Consider the following 18,951-nt stretch of genomic DNA (forward strand, 5'->3'; position numbering starts at 1 on the left):
GTTTGTTTGGGTTTTTTTTCCAAAAGACTCTACTCGGGGTGACTTTTTTTGTAGCGTCTTGTAACAGGCGTGCTATTAAAAGGCATTTGGTTATCTTCAAATGTTTAATATGGGTAGAAATTTTTAGTGTGGAAACCATATCTCTTTAATTTGCAGGTACTGTTAGGCTGCGAAGGCTTTAATGGAACCAGAAATGTAATAAAACGGTGGATGAGGCACAAAATTAAATCTTGGCACCTGGAAACTTTAAACAGAGTGTCAGTATATTAAACATATCGGAGGTAGTGGCTTTTCAAAGTACCTGGATATTTCAGTGCTATAGAGCAGTAAAATGTTTGCAAAATTGAAGAAGAAGATAGCAGAAGAGGCAGCTATTGCTCCCAGACCAGGAGCAGCTGCCAGGATACCCAGGTCTGTCAGTAAGGAGTCAATTACATCCGTGGGAGCGGACTCTGGAGATGACTTTGTAAGTTACAGCTTGGTTTGAATTTTGGTTTTTCTTCCAGCATTTCTACTATGGCTTTATATACAACCATTTTAATTCTAGTGTATGAGTTGAATATGTATCATGGTGCCTTGGTAGGTGTATGTCTTAATGCATAAGTGACTCATTAACTTGAATAAACTTACAAATATTTTCTCTTCAGTATTTATGTTGACCACAGTGGTTATCAGGAGGCTTATATTCCCATGTAAACATGAGTTACAAAGCTATGTCAGTACAGAACACTGTTAAACAAGACAGAAAATACTGAATAAAGCTGTAGTAACATGTAAGATACCTATATGTAAATTTAATTACTGAAGCAGTAGGAAAGCAAGCTAGATAGTGGTTAGCTGTCATCTTGTTATGGACCTGTGTTTACCTCTTGGCTTCCTGGTACTCTTCCTACCCAAGCATATTGTTTATGTCACTGCCAAGAACATGTATGCAGTTTTGTTGCACTCAAAACTATTGTAGTTCCTCCAATATCTGGTTTAAACTCTCTTTCGTTATAAAGTGTTGTTTAAGCAAGCAGTATAATTCCAGGAGTGTATGGGTTAAATGAAGCCCTGTAATGCTCTGGCACCTCTGCCCCTTGATGGCTATCACATTGTTGAAAATCTGGATTAAGACACAGTGTTGCACCACTGTTGGAGCCAACAGCACCCGCTGTATTGCAGCAAGTCGCTTTATCGTTCTGTTTTGCTGTCTGCAAAATGGAGAAGTTGTTTACACGGTTGAGTTTTAACTCATTTTTTGTGAAGCTCAGCTGAAATTCCAGTTCTGCTAAGCAGAAAGTTCTACCTCCTAATGTTTAAATACATTTACAATGGAAATATATTAGTATTGTGTTTTTCTGAAATTTTTTTGCACTCAACAAATTCTCCTGTAATTTCATGTACCGTCTTGCGAGTTTAGAGGACAGGTAACAAATGATGACAGTAGCTGAAGTCTTGAGTGGCTTTCAGAAAACCTCTAAGAATTAGCTGTTTTGGCAATACTCATTTAACTGCTCATAATACAGATTTTTATGGAGCAAAAAAGCCCATAGAGAATCCAGTGGATTTTGTGTGGAGAGACCGTTGCATGGTGACTACTGCATTAGTGCTTAAGAGAGTTTATCCCACGTGAAGAGCGTTACTGTTCCTTTCCTACTTACTTAGTTTTTCAGAAGACTTTCGCTTTGACCCATCCTGAAAGCTGTACTGTAGAGCCTGATCCGCCCCCACCCCCCCACCCCCCCCAGTTCTATTATGCCGTCTCCTCAGTGATCAGTTTGAACAAATAGTTTTCAGCTATAGCTTCTTTTAACAGCATTGTATGTCATGGAACAGGCCAGCGTTGCAGGGCTGACTGTTTAAGCCCTTACTGTTTTTCTTCTTCAGCATTTTTTACACATTCTGCTGTGCTAGTACAACTTTCCCCTTTACTTGAAAAACTGAAGCATTATTCTTAGGTGGGATAGTGTTTATTATCATAGAGTTAGTACATGTCAGGATGACTTTTTCTAAATTCTGTAAGTTACATGAGTGTTGTTTTTCTACCAAGGCTTCTGATGGAAGCAGCTCTAGAGAGGATCTTTCATCCCAGTTGTTCAGAAGAAATGAACAAATAAGAAAACTGGAGATCAAGCTGTCTGGTATGTGTCTTGGTATATATAAAACCCTATTACTTTAGCAAATATTTTCCTTTGAACTTAAGTGTTTTAATTTATTAAAAATACATGGGTTTAAGTTTTTGAGAAAATTGATTTGCAACAGCCCTCTTGATTGTCATCTTGGTAGCATCCAGTATAACTGACTTTTTTATAAAGACTACTCACTCTTTTCTGCTGATTTCACGACACATTTATATGATTCTTTTGAACAGCTGGGATAGCTTTCTGTCCCTGTGCTTCAAACCTTGTCTTTCCTCACTTTTCTTTTACTTATTCTGAGTATATAATGGTTTGTTTCTCTTAGGGTCTAAGCTTTCTGATGTTGACAGTAACACAGTGCCATCCTTCAAGAAGTGAACTTTGAAATGAGGAAAAAGCAAAGGATTCAACACAAAACAGTCTTGAAACTTTTTTTCTTTCTAAGATAATACCTTGTTCTGTAAAGCTGTAGTAAGGGATCTGCTCTGACACCGCTTTCCATCCCTGTTGTATGGAGTGGATCAGAGACTAGGCTAAACTGTACTATGCTGCTGCTTCCCAAAGCTCATAGAAGGCCTTGGAAAATAAGGAAAGGTTATAGCCAGCTCAGGATTATTTTAATTTCTTCTGAAGGCTTATCAGGCTCTTGTTCAGTTCAAGAAAATACAGGATTCAAAAATGATTTCACATTGCAATTTGAAAGGGCGGAGTGTTCATGTATTTGCATAAGATAAACTTGAAAGTGCTGGTTGGGGCTTAGTACGAGAGAGGGAGGCTCTAAGTATTGAGACACTCATGCAAACAGCCCAGTCAGTAAATAAATTCTCCTTTCCGTTGTACATAAACTTTTCCAAGGGGTGTGTGTGTATATTTTGTTACAATTTTTTTTTATATCTGCCTTCCTTGTCAGTTCTGCTCGGTAGGCATGGTAGTGGTAAGAGTGCGAGATCATTGGCCGAGTGGGAACGCCAGTCAGGGCTCAGCCTCAGAGATGCTGTGTGACTTGCACAATGAGCAGTGCAGTATGGAACAAGGATGCAAGCGTTTGTGAATTGCCCCATCCTTGCATCCTCCAATGAGACAGACCTTTCCTTACAGAGTTAAATAGATCACTGTTCTTGAATGGAGTAAAAAGTGGGGATAGTTCTTCATTCTCTGGTACTGCCCTTTTTTTGTGTGACTAGCACACCTAGGACAGGTCATCTGTTTATACCAACCACTTACCCTATGGACAGTACAGAACAATTTGCTTGTGTTCATTGTTAACGGTCACCCAAGTTTTCCTCAGCAGGCATGATTTTCTGATTGAGAAAATCATCGTCATTTTCCACTCATCCTTTTTCCTTTTTTTCTTTTTTTTTTTTCCTCCTAAAAATTTCCTTCCCCAATGTCTGTTCATTCCTCGTTTGTGCTTCTCCCTCCTCACACAAGATTATGCTGATCAGATCCGAAACTTGCAGAAGATAAAAGAGAAGCTTGAAAATGCATTAGAAAAGCATCAGGATTGTACGTACTTTTCTTTTTCCTTTTTTTTTTTTTAAAAGTTGAAAATCAATATGGTTGGAAGGAAATGGGTTTGATGTACAGATATTTTAATCATTTCCTTTCAAACTCTGCACCTCTGTGTTGCAAAGAATTAAAGAACAAGTTCTTGCATTGTTTACAGCGTAAAAAGCAGCAGTAGTGAGTGGGCTGGCTGTTGAACAAAGTTGTTATTATATTCCTTTTGCCAAATTTGGGGCTAACATGCAGGAGAGACCTTTTTGTTATAATCCAGTGAGGAACGGTATTTCTATCTTCTCTTATTTCTGGCATCTGTCCAACGTGCAAGCAGTGTGAGGTAATAAGTGGCACAGAGTTAGTGCTAGAGAGTCAAGATGGGGCTAATTACTTGCAGAAGCAGCTCTTTAAAGTTATTTATAACTTACAGAAAATTGAGAAGCAATTTTAAAACATGAGTTTTTAATATAGCTGGTGATTCTCTGTTCATAGCCTCCATGAGGAAGTTTCAGGAGCAGAATGAAGCTCACCAGGCCAGTCGAGCCAAGATGGCTGAAGGAATGGCTCTGGCTTTAGAAAAAAAGGACCAGGTAACAGAGCTTGAACAATTCAGCTTTTGACTGTCTGTGGAGATCTGAGTGGATGACCTTGATGTTTTAAGCAGGTGTCATCATTAATTAGAACAGTTGTTCGGCATTGTGTATGCTTAGTGTGCCAGTGTTGAAGAAAGAAGGGAGCATTAAGTTCAAATGCCAGAAATGGTATAGGACTTGTCGTTGTTCTGATTGTCCTTACTGTTTTTAAAAAGAGCCCACAACGATTTGTAATGAAGGGTTAAGCTTGCACTTGTGTTTGGTAAGATTCAATTGCAGTAGACCTGTTGTCGCTTTTATTTTATTTTACTTGCATAAAGCTTATGTATTCAGGTAGCGTAAATGATTCCTGAGCTTTTATATATTAAAACACTAGGTGTTACTTTTCTTTTGCTGGTTATTTTTTTAATCGTTACCACAACTTAGCATCTCTGTTAACAATACAATTTTATTTTTTTTTTTTACCATAATTGCTGTCCTTGAAAGTCTACAAATTGATTTTGATTTTTTTATCTCCTTCCTTTCTTGTTCAGGAGTGGATGGAAAAACTGGGTCAAGTTGAAAAGGTAATTAACCTTTGGGGGTTTTGGTTTTGGGGGTTTTGTGTGTGTATTTGTAAACACCAGCCTGCACACTTCTACAGCTCAACTCTGTTCAGCCCTTTTTATTATTGGATCTTTGTTCAGTGGGAGAGGCCAAGCGTTTGCTTTCGTTACTAGCCCCAATGTTTCAGGAGATATTTCTGGAATTACTTTTCAGTGGGAAACTAAGGAACAATGGGTTGTGGTGATAAAGAGGTACTTCTGTAAGGTGGAACAATAGTTTCATTTATTACAGAGGAGGCAGCTGGGATGCAGGAGGAGGTGGTGACTTTGAGGTCTTGCAGTAGTTCATCTATTTCATACAATAAATGAAACTATGTGGCAGGGTTTTTTTTAATACAGGATTTCAGTCTTGTAGTTGTTCCAGCTGTTTAGCTTAGTCTATTTTAAAATATCTCTGATTATGAAGAGATTAAACATGCTACTATTTGCTGTCCATTTTTAACAGTTCAGTTAGGTGATCATTGGCTGCATTGTAATGAATATGGGTATTTTTTTTGAGATTTTTGAAGTTTGGTAATATGCTCCACGTTGCCTACTGCAACATGAACGTGGAAGAGTTTCTAACTCTATATGTAGCACCATCAGAGAACCTCATGGCTGCAAGACAAGATTCCTCTCCCAGAGAGTTTAGCTAAACTCCTGTTGACCTGAAATAAGCATACAGATATTCTTGGATTCATTTTGGTTTTGTTGGTTTATCAGGAAAAAAAAATGCTTGAAACACAGTTACAAGAAATGAGGGAGCAGAGTTTGAACCTTTTTCAAAAAAGAGATGAAATTGATGAACTGGAGGGCTTTCAACAGCAGGAAATAGCCAAAGTTAAACACATGGTAAGATTATTTTAAACTTTTCTTTTTTCTTTCCTAAAGTTTCTGTTAGAATACCAAGTTAGTGGTAGCTCTGCATTAATTTTTTTTTTTTTTAGCTTTTATACTTGTATACAATCTTGATCAGTGTCAAAATCCTAATGGTAGGTACATGCATACAATACTACATAGTTTATTTCAACAGTGAATTTTCAGGGAGTTATTTAATGTCTCGTTTAATTCATCTCATGACTTAATAAAAAAGACAAATTTCAATGAGAAGACTTTATCAGTATTACCAGGTCATCTCTATTGTCAAAGATAACGTTCTAATATTCAGCTTTTGAAAAAGGAAGAATCTCTGAGCAAAACAGAGCAGGAACTAGAGACGTGCACTCGAGAGCTAAGCCACACTAGAGAGGTGCTTCAAGATGCAAGCAAGGAGTCATCAGGCCTAAGGAAAGATCTTCAAGATTTGCAGCAGCAGTTCTTGGAGCTGGAGGCACAGAGGTACGTGTGTGGTGTTTCATGAGGAGCAGTGTATGCATTTCCCCTATACTTAGACTCCATGCCCAATTCTGTCTTTTTGGAAGAGTTTATATATGTAGTGAGCTGACTGAATAATTGCTTCTGGTATGCCATTGTGGATGTAAATGCCAAGTTATATTTCTTATCAAGCTAATTAAAGTAGTTCTTGTTTGGGATTTTGTAAGCTTGTTATTATTTCTTTTTTTCATAGTTTGAATGCTTAACTGTCACTTTTTTTGGAAAATGTGTAATCAAGCAGTGGCTGGTTTTAGGACAAGAAAATCTTGTTGCTTAGTCCATTTTCATAGCAGCAGAATTATCTGCTAAAGATTATTTTTCTGGAACGGTATGTCACTTTTTTTTATTCTCTTTCTGTGAAGAGATGAACTATTGACAGCTGAGACAAATGCAGAAAATAAGATCGCTGCTCTGGAGTTAAGAGAACAGGAGCTACAAACTGTCATTCAGCAGCTTTCTGTAGACTTGCAAAATGTAAGTTTGAGTTAAGTGAGATTTGATTCAAAGAGCTCCTTGTCTGCAGAAGTTAGATTAGATACCAGTTATGTGGTTTTGGAAGTTGAAGTTTCAAAGCAAGTCATTTCTCAAAATTTTTAGGCTCGAGATGCTGGTTCTGGTTATGAGAAGAGACTGGAAAAGTTACAGGTGGAGCATGAATCTCTGAAGGTGGAATATGAACAACACAAGCAAAAGGTGAAGTGTTTTCAAATGCATCTGCTGGTGGCTGGTGTAAAGGTGTACATTTGGGTAATGCACTGTGAGTTTGAAATTTGGTGTCTAGAAAGTGGTTTAGGATCATATTATTTTTTCAGATAGGGCTTTTTCTAATGGTATTTTTTAAAGTCAAACCACAGTGGATTAGCTGAAACCTTCACGACAAGAAAGATTCGGTGATTTCTTGTTCTCACAGATGACTTCTGAATTTGCTGAGAGAAATAAACTTACTGAACAGCTGCAGGAAAAAGTGTCTTCCTTGGAAAAAAAGCTAGAAAGAAATCTTTCAGGGGATGAACATATGCAGGAGCTACTCAAAGAGGTAATTACACAGTTATAGACTGCTTAAAACTGCAGTCTTAAAATTTTTTATTTTTTTTTGGTCATACATTGCTTCTCACACATGGAAGGAATGTATAATGATGTAATGGAAGCCCATTTGGCCCTTCAGTGTATATTGGCACGCTATCTATGCTGGACAGAATTGTGTGGGTGACTACGTTGAGCTTGTTCATGTAGATATTGCACAGATGTCTTTATTGGTCTTTCTGCATTGTCTGTTTAGGCAATGCATCTGACTGATTAGAAGCAAAAGAGCGGCTTTTTAACATCCCCGCAGGAGGCAGAACAACTTGAGAGTTTTATTGGTTAATCCTTACAGGGAACAGTGAACAGTTTTCCTTGTTCTTTGTCTTCTGTTATCATGACTTGCAAAGCATTGGGACAGGAAGGGGAACTGTTTTTGCACATAGCTGTACAAACAGAACGTTGTATATTGAAAGCTTGAGCCTCAGAAGTGTTGAGAGCTGAAAAGAGAAAGAACTTCGTTTTGGTTAATGCCCTTTCTCTCATTACTTCTCAATCTCTTTCTCAAGCGTTGATGCTCCTGTTCAGAATCAGCGTGGAGCAATGTTTCTCCAGCTGAGTCTTGGGGAGGCAGGGGAAGGTATGCTCTTCCTTGGTTAGGCTTGCCTACAAGACCCATCAACTTCATGTTGTCATGATAAAAGAATTTGGCTTAGTGACTTGAGCCAGTTTAAAGTTCATGTAGGGGTAGTAAAGCATTTTGGAAAGTAACTACCATAGCTAGCAAATGTTTTGCCTTCTTTGTTTGTGTATTTACTGTGATGCAAGAGAAGTTAAGCTTTGAAAAAAAAATTTTTTTAATCCCTTAAACTTGGCCTGTGTTAGAAAATTATGACCTAGCTGCTGATTAGAGTTTACATCTGGATCATGACAGGATGCCAGTGAATTTCTCATTCTTAATGTGAGTGCTGTTATCCCCAAGGCAACATAATCTATGGAGGCCCTATGCGGTAGCATCAAACTTGCTTGTTCCCAAGAGCAAAGCTGTATTGCACATCAAAATAACTATTCCGTTTTAGTTTGACCTTATTAATGAAATAAAAATCTTAATTAAAAAACCCCTTATCTCTTTGTCCGTTCTCCTTCCTGTTCTTCGTATCAATATAATCTTCAGAAAACTACTCTAGAGCAGAAACTGGATGAAACCAGGCAGCAGGTACTAACAGACAGAATGTGTCACACTGAGACTATGAACCAGTTAGAAGCACAGGTAAGTGGTTTTTTTTTAGTTTGTTTGGGTTTTTTTTGGTTTTGTTTTGTTTTTTGTTTCACTACAAATTCCCACTGTTTCCAGCCTTTTTGTGCCCTATACCTCCTCCTCTCACTGCACTTGTGCTCTCAGCCAAAGGTGAGACTGTATCTCACATTTAGTCTTGAAAGGACAGTCTAATTGATCAATGTCTCTGGTCATCTCCCCACCTTCAGTGGTGAAGGGCCTAGAGGTTATGAAGTTAGAGATTTCACGCATATCTTCCCTATCCTAAGAAACAAATAACTGCAGTGCAAGCATTGCTGGGGGGTAGTGGTGATTTTTAAAAGCAGTATGTGTCAAGTAGGCAGTCTCTCTGAACTACATGGTTTTGTGGTTTAAATGTTTACCTTCCCCTATGGGGTCATCTCACATTCTGTACATTTTTTTTTCTAATAAAGTAGGTGCCAATGGATAAGGAATTTAATGTATGGTTATATTTTAGAATAAAGAACTGGAACAAAAACTACAGATTGCGACAGGGGCATTGAAAAAGAGCAAAGAAGAAGCTGCTGAGCAGGATCTGAAGATCCAGAAGTTGGTGAGTATCCTGCTTGATGTTTCACTGACCAGTGGCAGATCAGCATCTCGAGAGACACTCACTTCTCTGGATTTCTTTCATTACTCAAGTGTTTTCTTGCTGTTTGTCTCCTAAACTGGTATCTGTATATGAGTACATGACAGTGCTGCCAAAGGAATAGTGTTGCTTCAGTTTGAATATGTGTCTTGTGGAATGGTGTCCGCTTTCTTATCAGAGCTTCAGAATAACATTTTATTAACGTAGTGTTTTTTATTTCTCTTAAGCAAACTGATCTAGAGGATGAAAGAAGTAAACTACAGCAACAGATTTTAAGTGAGAAACATCAGTATGATCAGAAAGTTACTGAGCTAGAGTCTCAAATTGCTGCTCTTGAAACAGCTTGGGAATTTGATAAAACAGCTACTCAGCAAAAGATCGTAAGTATGGAAACTGTTCAGTGGGCCATGTGACTTAACAAAATTATTTTAACACACCTTGTAGACCTTGCATGTTGTCTGAATGTTCTTATTCAGCGCTGCTAGCATTATAATAGAAGATCTCATACTTTGAGAAGATAAATATGAACAAAGCATTTTATGTGTTTAATTGTTTAAACAAAGCATTAGAATAATTGTAGTTAGTGTTTAAGCAATCTTTATTTTACAGAACCAGTTGGAGAAGGAGAATGAAAATCTTAATGGAAGCAAAGAAGAGTATGAGAGCTCTTTAAAAAAACAAGAGTCTGAATTGAATAGGCTAAAGGTAAGGGCTTAATTGGTTAGTGAGATGTTGGTTAAATACAGAGCTGAGTTTGAGGAACAGTTAACGGCGAAGTGTATTATATTCTCAGTCCTTGGAGTCACATTACATTCAGGTTGCATGTACTTACAGCTGTAAATCATCTTTGGTACTCAGTAGAAATGCATTTGAGGAGCGTTACAAATGGCTGATCCTCTTCTGAAACAGAATGCTTGGGTCTGCCTAAATCAGGCAGAAATAACGCATTCCCGTATTGTCAGGCATGAAGAGCTTTTAAATCCTGTTAGCAGTAATGAATACAAAATAGTTCAACATCAAATTCCACTCATAGCATTCAGAATAAAAGTTAAAAACTTAAGTTGATCAGGTATTTACAGGTTATACTTAGTCTTTTGACTGTAACTTTAAATTGTTGAAAGTTTTTTCTGTAGCTACTCTTGGATGCGCAATTGGAATAAAGATCAGTTGTAGGAAGGAGCTACTTCTTTGTAATAAAGACTTCAAGCTAAAAGATCTTTTAAGCATTGGATATGTTGGACCTCTTACATCAGTTCTGTATTGCTTTTACATGTGCAGATAGCAGCAGTGCAGTAAAACAAAACAGTAACTCTCATTTGGAAGTGTAAGTCATGGTGTGTCAGAACACCCATAAATTCTAGTTGCTAATAGTCTCTCATCTTTAAACCCAAATCTGACTTGATTTTATTTGTCTTGAGTAACCTCTCAATTACTTTTGGTTTGCAGAATGAGTTGAGCAGCAGAGAGACTGTCAGCCTTGAAATTGCCAAAGCATTGGAAGAAACACGAAAACAGAGAGAGGAATTACAACAGCAGGTTGGTTAATACCCATGGTCTAAAATAAATTTGGGTGCTCCCCACCTTTCACAGACCAGGTGAGATTTGGACTTAATCAGGAACATTAATCAGAATCATATCCTCAGCATGCAAGACAGCAGTGGTTGCCTCAGTAAACTTGAAACTTACAGGTGTCTATGTAAATGACTGCACAAGAATGTAAGCAGCTTCTGTGAGTTACTCCATTGGAAGAATGTCAAATGCTGCCGGCTGCAAAGTTAAAGATACTCATAAGTTTGTAGGCTTAAGAGTTATAGCAGGGTTTGGCAGTTGAATATGAACAACTGATGGGAAGACCAGGTAGTAGCAAGCGAATACATTTGCTCAGAATGTATTTGAAATCTGTAAGATGGTATGTAATCCCAGTGGGCCAGCCATCCTGAGCTGTTGACTAGTTGGCAGTTTGCTTTAAAGAAACCTATTCATCCTATTGTTGTTACTTTCGGTGCTTATATCACATTTTTGTCCCTCTGAGGCACAGCAGTTTTAAAGTTCTGAATTTCCTTGTAGGGAGGAGATTGTATCCAGTAACCAAATGTAAATTCTAGGTAGTCGTGTTTTGCTCTTCTTGTAATGAAAGTGGTCATGGTGAATAATGTGAGCTTGTGTTTGCTTAAGCTAGGAACTGCCAACTGAGCAAGTTTGACTGAATTTAGTCCCATCTTTTGGTTTATTTATTCTTCTGGGACTGCTGTAGAGCTGTGCCTGCTTGGTCCAGCTGTATGTAAAAGGGGTGTAAGACGATCTCTGGTTTTGCTCCATGGCTGATTTACAGCTGCCACGTGCTGGTTTTGAGGCAATCTGTAATCTTTGTGGCACAGTTTTTTCAGAAGCCAAGTGTGGTTTAGCTCTTACAGCACATTGGCTTTAGTGCTTTTTAATGAGGTCAGCACTGTAGAGGTGATGCCTTCTGTGAGTCTCTGGATCAATCACAGACATCACATTGTATTATCTGTAACACTATTGCTGCACAAACCACTTTTTCAAGGTGTTGTATTGCCTAGCACAGAGCTCAGGCAGCCCCTACCAGTTGTAGATACCAGCCACTGCCTTTGTCACTGATACAAGAATTCTTCTTCAGTCCTTCCTGCAAAAAAAAATAAATATTATTCTGAACCTCTGAGGTATATTGAAATGCCCTCTTCCAGTTTTATATCTTTAATGATTTCTGTTTGTCTGTTTGCCTGCTTTGAAGGTTTCACATCTGGCTTCCTTAATAAAGGAAAAAGACCAGCTGATTGATGAAAAATGTGATGTGCTTCTAAAGCAGAAGGAAGAGCTAAACCAACTCAGTCAAGGTTAGACCAAACAAGTCTACTGTATCTCAGACAGCTTTATCTAAGTGCAGTCTCTGGTTCTGGGTTTGCCTGATAGACTAATAATTCTAGATTTCTCTTCCATGTTTATTATCCCCTATTCTATTAAAATTTTCAGAACCTTGTATCCTTCAGTAACAATTGGACAGTCTCTCTACTGTGTCCTTAAAAACAAACCCACTTTTTAAAATCAGGTCTTATGTTTATACACCATAAAATAACAAATCTTGCTGTACTTTTTGTAAATTATTGTTTTGCACAAAACATGAAATAAATGGTACAGATCAAAAACTGCTATTTCATTGCACCACTTTAAAAACTGCACTTGCTTGCAAGATTATTTACATTCTTAAAGAACAGGTACAAACTGATATTCCACGATCATACTAAAAAATGAAGTGCAATCATCTTCATGCAGTTCCTAACCCCACCGTGTTTCTCTTGTATGTTGCCATTATTTAGAAAGGGAGCAAAACTGTAGCTTCTTGTTGCACCATTCCACTGGCTAGCCATGTTGGTAGCCGTTTGTGCCAGCTAGCCATTTGTGCTCGCAGCTCAGCCCAGAGTGTTCCTGTGCAGTCACAGCACAAGTCACACAGACTTTTGATGGGGGTCCTTTAGAGCAGGTCTAGTTGCTAATTATGTTGTTAAGTATTAAAATCACCCTGACTTTCAGACAGGCTGCTCCTTTGCAAAAACATGCATGTGAGCTTGGGTGGCTTAAATTCCATCGTCTTTCTGTCTTTATGACAGAGCAACGCAAAAAGGCCAGGATTTACTGTCACTGTAACTTGTTTCATTTAAGAAAAGTAATTAGAAACTCCCATTTGATTAGGCAGGCTGATACTAAGTAGGTCTCTCCTTTCTCAGATCATGAAGCTGTCTTGCTGCAAGTGCATCAGTTGCAGACTGACATAGAAGCAAGTAATAGCCAAGCGGTGGAGAAGGAAGAAGTGGCAAGAAAGGAAATCAATGAACTGAAGTTGCAGATACAGGAGTGCCTGTTGGCCAGAGATCATGAGAAAAATGTGAGTGTAGTTGCAAATCTGATCTGTTCAGACTTGTCAGGAAAATAAGCAGGTGTGCAAGAGACCCTCGGTTCTCTCCTGCCTGGTGATACATGGTTGTAGCTGTTTACTCTAACAACTTGCTCGTGACCTGAAACACCAGCAGTGTAGACCACCATTACTGGTTGTTCCCTCTCTTCCTACAGAAAGCTATTTCCTGTCAGATCTGTGACTGGTTTATGAAAGACAACCCCTTTTTTTATTTGACTTTTAAAATGTCTTGAGAGAATCATTATGAAACCAGTGAGACAGAGACCCAAGAGTAATAAGCAGGCCAGTGAGAGATGTAGCCAACTAGATTGCCACTAATGCTTTCTGGTTTAAAAAAGCAACCACAACCCCACAAAAACAACCACCAAGAAGCAGCCTAGCTTTCTCCCTGGGGAGTGTTTGTGGGCTGCAAATGTCATGATATCTCCCCAGTTCACCCTTTGTCATTTTTGTAGGTGTTGGAATTAGAGGAATCGACGAGAGCCTTGAACAACAAGCATTTTCATTCTCCAGAAAACTGTGTGACGGAACAGAATGGAGAGGTAGCAGTTGCAGATGTCATTCAACTTCAGAAGGTTAACAGAGAGCTCGAACAGCAAATTGCTGAGAAAAACAAGGTGAACTGAAACAGCTGTTAAGTCTTTCCCCTTTTAATTAGGAAGCCAATTAATTGATGCTGCCCATGCTGCAGCCTTAGAAGGACAGCCTTACGAAAATGGCAGATCTAATTTGAATCCAGTATTCTGTGAGTAACTTTTTTTTTTTCTTCTGGATTGTACAAGGATCTAGCAACAGTGGATAAAAACTGCAGCCAGAATTGTAGGAATGCTTATCTATTTTGGAGGAAAGGTGCACCAAATGATACCATTTACAGCTTTCCTGCAGAACCCTTTTGTGTGAATTCAGTTCACTTCCACTGTGCTGTCACATGAAAGCCGAAGTGTCCTGTCACATGCCTGCTAATGTGTGCAGCTAGAAAGGCAAGACATTCAGGTTGCTTCTTTAGAGCTGTCAGCATTGTTTAATGATTGTTTTATTCATTACACTTGCTTGTCATGGGTTTTTCCAGATATCTCTGGGTCAAAATGTGTCCTGGCAATGCATACTGTATTAACACTATCCTTTGCTGTGCTTATAGATGATAAAGCAGCTACAGCAAAGAATGACAGAACTCAAGAAAACCCTCCAGAAAGAGTTGGTAAGGGTTATGTTTTTTCAGTCTCTTCAGCTGGCACTTACTGACAGTTACTTGTATTAATTCCAAAAGCTTGACTGCTAGCTAGAGCATAATTTTTTTATTAGGGATGTCTGCAGTTTCCTTGTGTTTGCCGGCAGACTGGTGAACCCTTAAATTAAGGAAGTACGTTATTCTGGATCGTTCATTGAATGGATGTTGTGACAGGTAGCTGTCACCGCTCAGCTCTTGTAATGGAGAATTTTAGCTACAGAAGACCTGTGTTTGGTAATCTTGGGCATTTGATACATTTCTGTAGAGTGAACAACAGAGGTTTGATTGCTACTTAGCTGCCATTCAGCTAAGTTTTACCATGGGAGCGATGCCTGCCCCAGGAAAAGCTCCCCTTTAATCCCTCTTACAATAGTTTTCCTCTCCGAGAAAAAATTCTTCCATTTAAAAAAAAAAAAGAAGAAATTAACAGAGGTTTTAAAATTGTTATTTTTGTTCTGAGCTTGAAAATTGTTTTGGAGAAAGCCCACATTTGAAAGGCACAGAGCAGGTTAGTGATAAAAGAAAATTATCAGGTGATAGTTTCTGCCATGGAGCCAGTTCCATGCTGGTTAGTGTACATGTAATGCTAACAGCAACTAGCTTCTGTCCTGGAGTCTAGGGAGTGGTGAAGACACTTCTCTGCTGTGATCCCGTGAAGGATGAGAAGCTTGTCCTATTGTTGCCCAGGGTTGTACCTGCCTTGTGGATACAAGCCCTCTGTGTTAGGTATCTGGGACTCAGATCCTCTCCCAGTGTCCAGCTGACAGAGTCTACAATGTAATTCTCCTTCTCTCTCTCTCTTTTTTTTTTTTTTTTTAGAAGATAAAGCCTGACAGTGAGGTACCTGAAGTACGTGAAAAAGCAAATTCTGAAGTGCCTAATGCTTCCGTAACTGTCACAAACAACTCTGATTTAAATGACTCGAGGGAGATAAACTTTGAATACCTTAAACATGTTGTACTGAAATTCATGTCCTGCCGGGAATCTGAGGTAAAGGTGTACACTTACTTTCTTTTTCTAAGTCTGTCTTTCTCTAGAAACTGCCACCTATTACCTGCTGAGGACACTTCTATGCCAATTCTGTACTTCTACACTTAGAAAGTTGTTGACTGATTCAGCACAATGAAGTAAAATAGCTAACAGTGATACATTTGGAAGTACAGATTATTATGAATTACATGAAAGGGAAATGTGAATTTTTAAGAGGTAGTTATGTCTGGAAGTTAAAGGTCTGAAGCTTCAAGACATTCCCTCTGCACTACTCTAAATAGTGTATGGAGTATGTAGTTAGAGTAGAGTTGTTGTACATTCAAGACAGACAGCAGAAGAAAAAAACAAAGAAAAAGACATAAACCATTCACTGTTGATTTGGAAGAGGTAATTCCTTGTGCATTTGGAGTTCCTTCACATGCTCCACATTGTGTCAAAAAAGTTAAAGGTAAAAAAGTCATGCCAACAATATACTTTGCTTAATTGCAAATCAGTGGGTAAAATCAAGAAATAATTGTGCAACTCCATGGTATTCCGAGTGCTTGACTCCCTTTACTAACTCTGCATTGTGTGCCCCATTTAGAATATTAGTACTATAGACTTAATATACTTAAGTGTATATTTAAAATGGCATGATTCTTTCCTGTCTACATGCTGGTTTGATCAACTTTTCAAAGCTTAAAAAAAAACCCTAGGATGCCAGAGGAGCCAAGCTTCTTCTCTGTTCTAACTAACTAGGCTCCCCATTTGTCTTCTTTCCCCAAAATACGCAAACCAGTGTTAAAGAACAGAAAGCCAGGAAACACAAACAGAAGAAATAAGATACAGGCCATCCTAGTCTATTGGAACTGGGGATAACAGAAGGCTGCTGGTCTGCTCTTCACAGTTCTGACTAAAAAGTCTGTGACCAAACCTGCAGAAAAACTGTGCTGCACCATAGTGCAGAATGTAGAGCCTGAGAGCATCATATGCAACAAAATACTGTGGTTTCTTTCAGGCATTCCATCTAATTAAAGCTGTATCTGTGCTTCTGAATTTTTCACAAGAAGAAGAAAATATGCTTAAAGAAACTTTGGAGTACAAGGTAAGGGTTCTGTTCCACGTGTAGTCTGTAATGGGACTCCCAGCAGACAGAATGAAAACTCTTAGATGCTTGGGAGATCATAAAAAGTATCTTTTCCAAATGTTAGCTACAATAATAAATGTAATTTATTATTAAAATATTAGCTAATCACATACATATACATTGGAAATTGTCCATTTCAGTGAAGGAAATGGCAACTTTCCAGTGCTTCAGAGGAGGAGTAATAGCATGGTTTTGCCCAGTGAACTCAGTCCATGGAGGGAAGCTAGAAGCTCCTTGCTGGAGTACAGACAAATGTTTAAAAGCAGGAAGCTGAATTCTTGGTTTGTTGTTTTGACGTTGGGCTTAGACACCTAGATCTGTTTCTCCTTGCCATTGCATAAAATGAGATGTCCTGCACGTCCCTGGCTATGTGGTTATTAGTGAATGTTCATAAATGAGTGCTGCCTCAGTTCCTTCTGTATCCTGCATTCATCTCTGCCCACTCAGTAAGCTGGACATGTTCAGTCTACGTATGATTGCAACGGAGGGAGATTTCCTTGCCATCTTGTTCAAGGAACAGTTTAATACCAGATTGACTGAAGGTACTGTGTTTAAATGACTGTAGATTTGTAATTTGTAATTATTTTGAAGGAATATATGTAAGTGTAATCTTCAGTCATCCTCACTTGTGGAAAATGGATGCCATTTCTTCCAGATTTGATTGTGTGAAATTATCTTCACTTCTTCAGTCTGAAGTCTGCAGTGTTCTGTTTTATTAATATTTATTTCCATCAAATCATGGGGAGATGTCTATGTATGATATTCTTTCTTTTTCAAATCTTCAGCTGCTTAAAAGTGTGAACCTAGCATAATGTGTATTGTGCTTTCCTGTCCTAGATGTCATGGTTTGGATCAAAGCCATCTCCTAAAGGCAGTATCCGGCCATCTATCTCGAGCCCAAGGACGCTGTGGCCTTAAGGGAACCTGAAAATGGGCAGTCAGCATCTAGCCACTTTTTTCTGTGAAAAGAACGCTGAACACACTAATTCAGGTGTGTCTTAATCACTGTCATTGCAGTATTTTGTACAAGAACTTCTGACACTGTTTACAAAACTAATACTGTGCAAGGAGAAATGTTCACTACAAACTGAAACACCTCTTCTGGGTTGGATTTGGGGACCATTGTCTCGATGGTCTCTTAATGGAAGTCAGCTCCTTGTGCTCATTGGTCTTGTTTTCTTGGCACCAAAGGGTAATGTTAACCTCGCTAATACCGGTGCTGGCAGTTCAAGCTTCTAACGCGTGCATCTGTTAGGATGGTGATTCCAGCTTCTGTTACGGAGTGGTAGAGTTGAGTAACTCTAGGCACAGTAAAGCTTTCTTGACTCGCTGTGAAAAGCAAGCAATGAAAAAAAAATGTTGGCAGTACTGTATTGAGTTTTTGATGGTTTGAAAAGCCTTTCAAAGACCAGGAGCAGGAGCTTTAACCAAAAAAAGAAATCTGCCTTGCCTTGTTATACTGACATAACTAATAGTTCGCATTTTTTTTCATATCACTGTGTAATTTAAGGTGCATATATCCTGGCCTGCAGTCGTGAAGGCTGCATGTTGATGATGATTATTTAATTTGAGAGCACAACTTTAGAGTTGTCTGATTTTACTTTTCTTAAAGAAAAATAATATTTAAAATGGTCTTAATTATAGTACCTAATACTCAGTCGCCTTTAAAACTAATCTGTTAGCCTGTACCATAGGTTGTTAACATTGGGAAGAAGGGGTAGTAAACCATTTTAAATTTTTAAAGCTGAATTCCAGGTATTGTAAATGCACACTGAGAATACCTTTTATTTTAAAAAAAAAAAAAAAAAAAAATCATCTAGTGAGAAAGGGTGAAGAATATTGGTACAACACACTTTGATTTTTACTTTTTTTTCTTCCAAGTCTGCTAGCAACAGGTCTTCATAACCAGTATCTGCCTCTTTGGTTGTGGTTTTCTGTACTTCAAATACTGATGCTTAAAAACTGTTATGAACATGTAGTGGGCTCTTAACTGTGTCCTAACTACATGGTAAAAGAAACGCTGCTCATGACATTTTTGATGGCAAAATTCAACTCTTAATGAATAAATCTTGGTTCCAGCAGCTTGCTTTCTTTCCCCCTTAAGAACAGGGGCCCACGGTGGCACTTGCCTCCCAGAGTGGAAGCACAATTTTGCCCCTAGTTGATAACACCACAGCAAAATCTAGATGAAAATGGGAAGCAGCAGCAAGTCTGACTTCTTAAAAATGGGACATATTTTCCAAAAAACTACGTATGTGTAGAATTCAATGAGCAGGCTGCAATTCTGATAATTCTCTTTCAATGAGGTTTGTGTTACTAACAATATTTTTATTAAATATATTAAAGAAAATTCAACCTGTCTTCTAGTGGAGATACGGTCACTGTTCAGGTTTTTAACTTTGTTTTGCTAACACAGGTCTGAATGACCTTGGTGGTGGCAGTCAAGATGTAGTTACAGCATGTGAGCTGCTCCCTGCTTCCATGCAAACATGTGCTGTGAAAGTATCCTTCCACATGAGGTCAGTGATCAGAGGGGTAAATGTGCTGCAAATCTATACCCTGGCTGGCCTCCCCAGCTTTTGTTAATCACCCATATCCC

At 38.5% G+C, this 18,951-nt stretch overlaps 1 protein-coding gene across 1 annotated transcript; it reads left to right on the forward strand.

Moving 5' to 3' along the window:
• The first annotated feature begins 155 nt into the window (after positions 1 to 155).
• On the forward strand, positions 156 to 17,270 carry GOLGA1 (golgin A1). Its single transcript, XM_009709766.1, has 22 exons — positions 156 to 466; positions 2,033 to 2,123; positions 3,552 to 3,626; positions 4,113 to 4,210; positions 4,747 to 4,779; positions 5,521 to 5,649; positions 5,966 to 6,135; positions 6,534 to 6,645; positions 6,769 to 6,864; positions 7,082 to 7,207; positions 8,366 to 8,461; positions 8,946 to 9,041; positions 9,305 to 9,457; positions 9,687 to 9,782; positions 10,524 to 10,613; positions 11,830 to 11,932; positions 12,821 to 12,978; positions 13,464 to 13,625; positions 14,147 to 14,206; positions 15,056 to 15,226; positions 16,224 to 16,310; positions 17,190 to 17,270. The coding sequence occupies exons 1-22, from the start codon at positions 332 to 334 to the stop codon at positions 17,268 to 17,270; spliced, it is 2,418 nt and encodes an 805-aa protein (XP_009708068.1). The 5' UTR covers positions 156 to 331.
• Positions 17,271 to 18,951: the final 1,681 nt, after the last annotated feature.

The sequence above is a fragment of the Cariama cristata genome, unplaced genomic scaffold, assembly GCF_000690535.1.
Source record: "Cariama cristata isolate BGI_N322 unplaced genomic scaffold, ASM69053v1 scaffold5861, whole genome shotgun sequence".
NCBI classification, from domain to species: domain Eukaryota; kingdom Metazoa; phylum Chordata; class Aves; order Cariamiformes; family Cariamidae; genus Cariama; species Cariama cristata.

Bases quoted from the DNA above. Each gene is read 5' to 3' on its own strand.
- GOLGA1 (XM_009709766.1), top strand. From the start codon at position 332: ATGTTTGCAAAATTGAAGAAGAAGATAGCAGAAGAGGCAGCTATTGCT. The intron at 3,627-4,112 runs GTACGTACTTTT...CTCTGTTCATAG, and splicing joins ATTAGAAAAGCATCAGGATT to CCTCCATGAGGAAGTTTCAG. The intron at 16,311-17,189 runs GTAAGGGTTCTG...TTCCTGTCCTAG, and splicing joins AAGAAACTTTGGAGTACAAG to ATGTCATGGTTTGGATCAAA.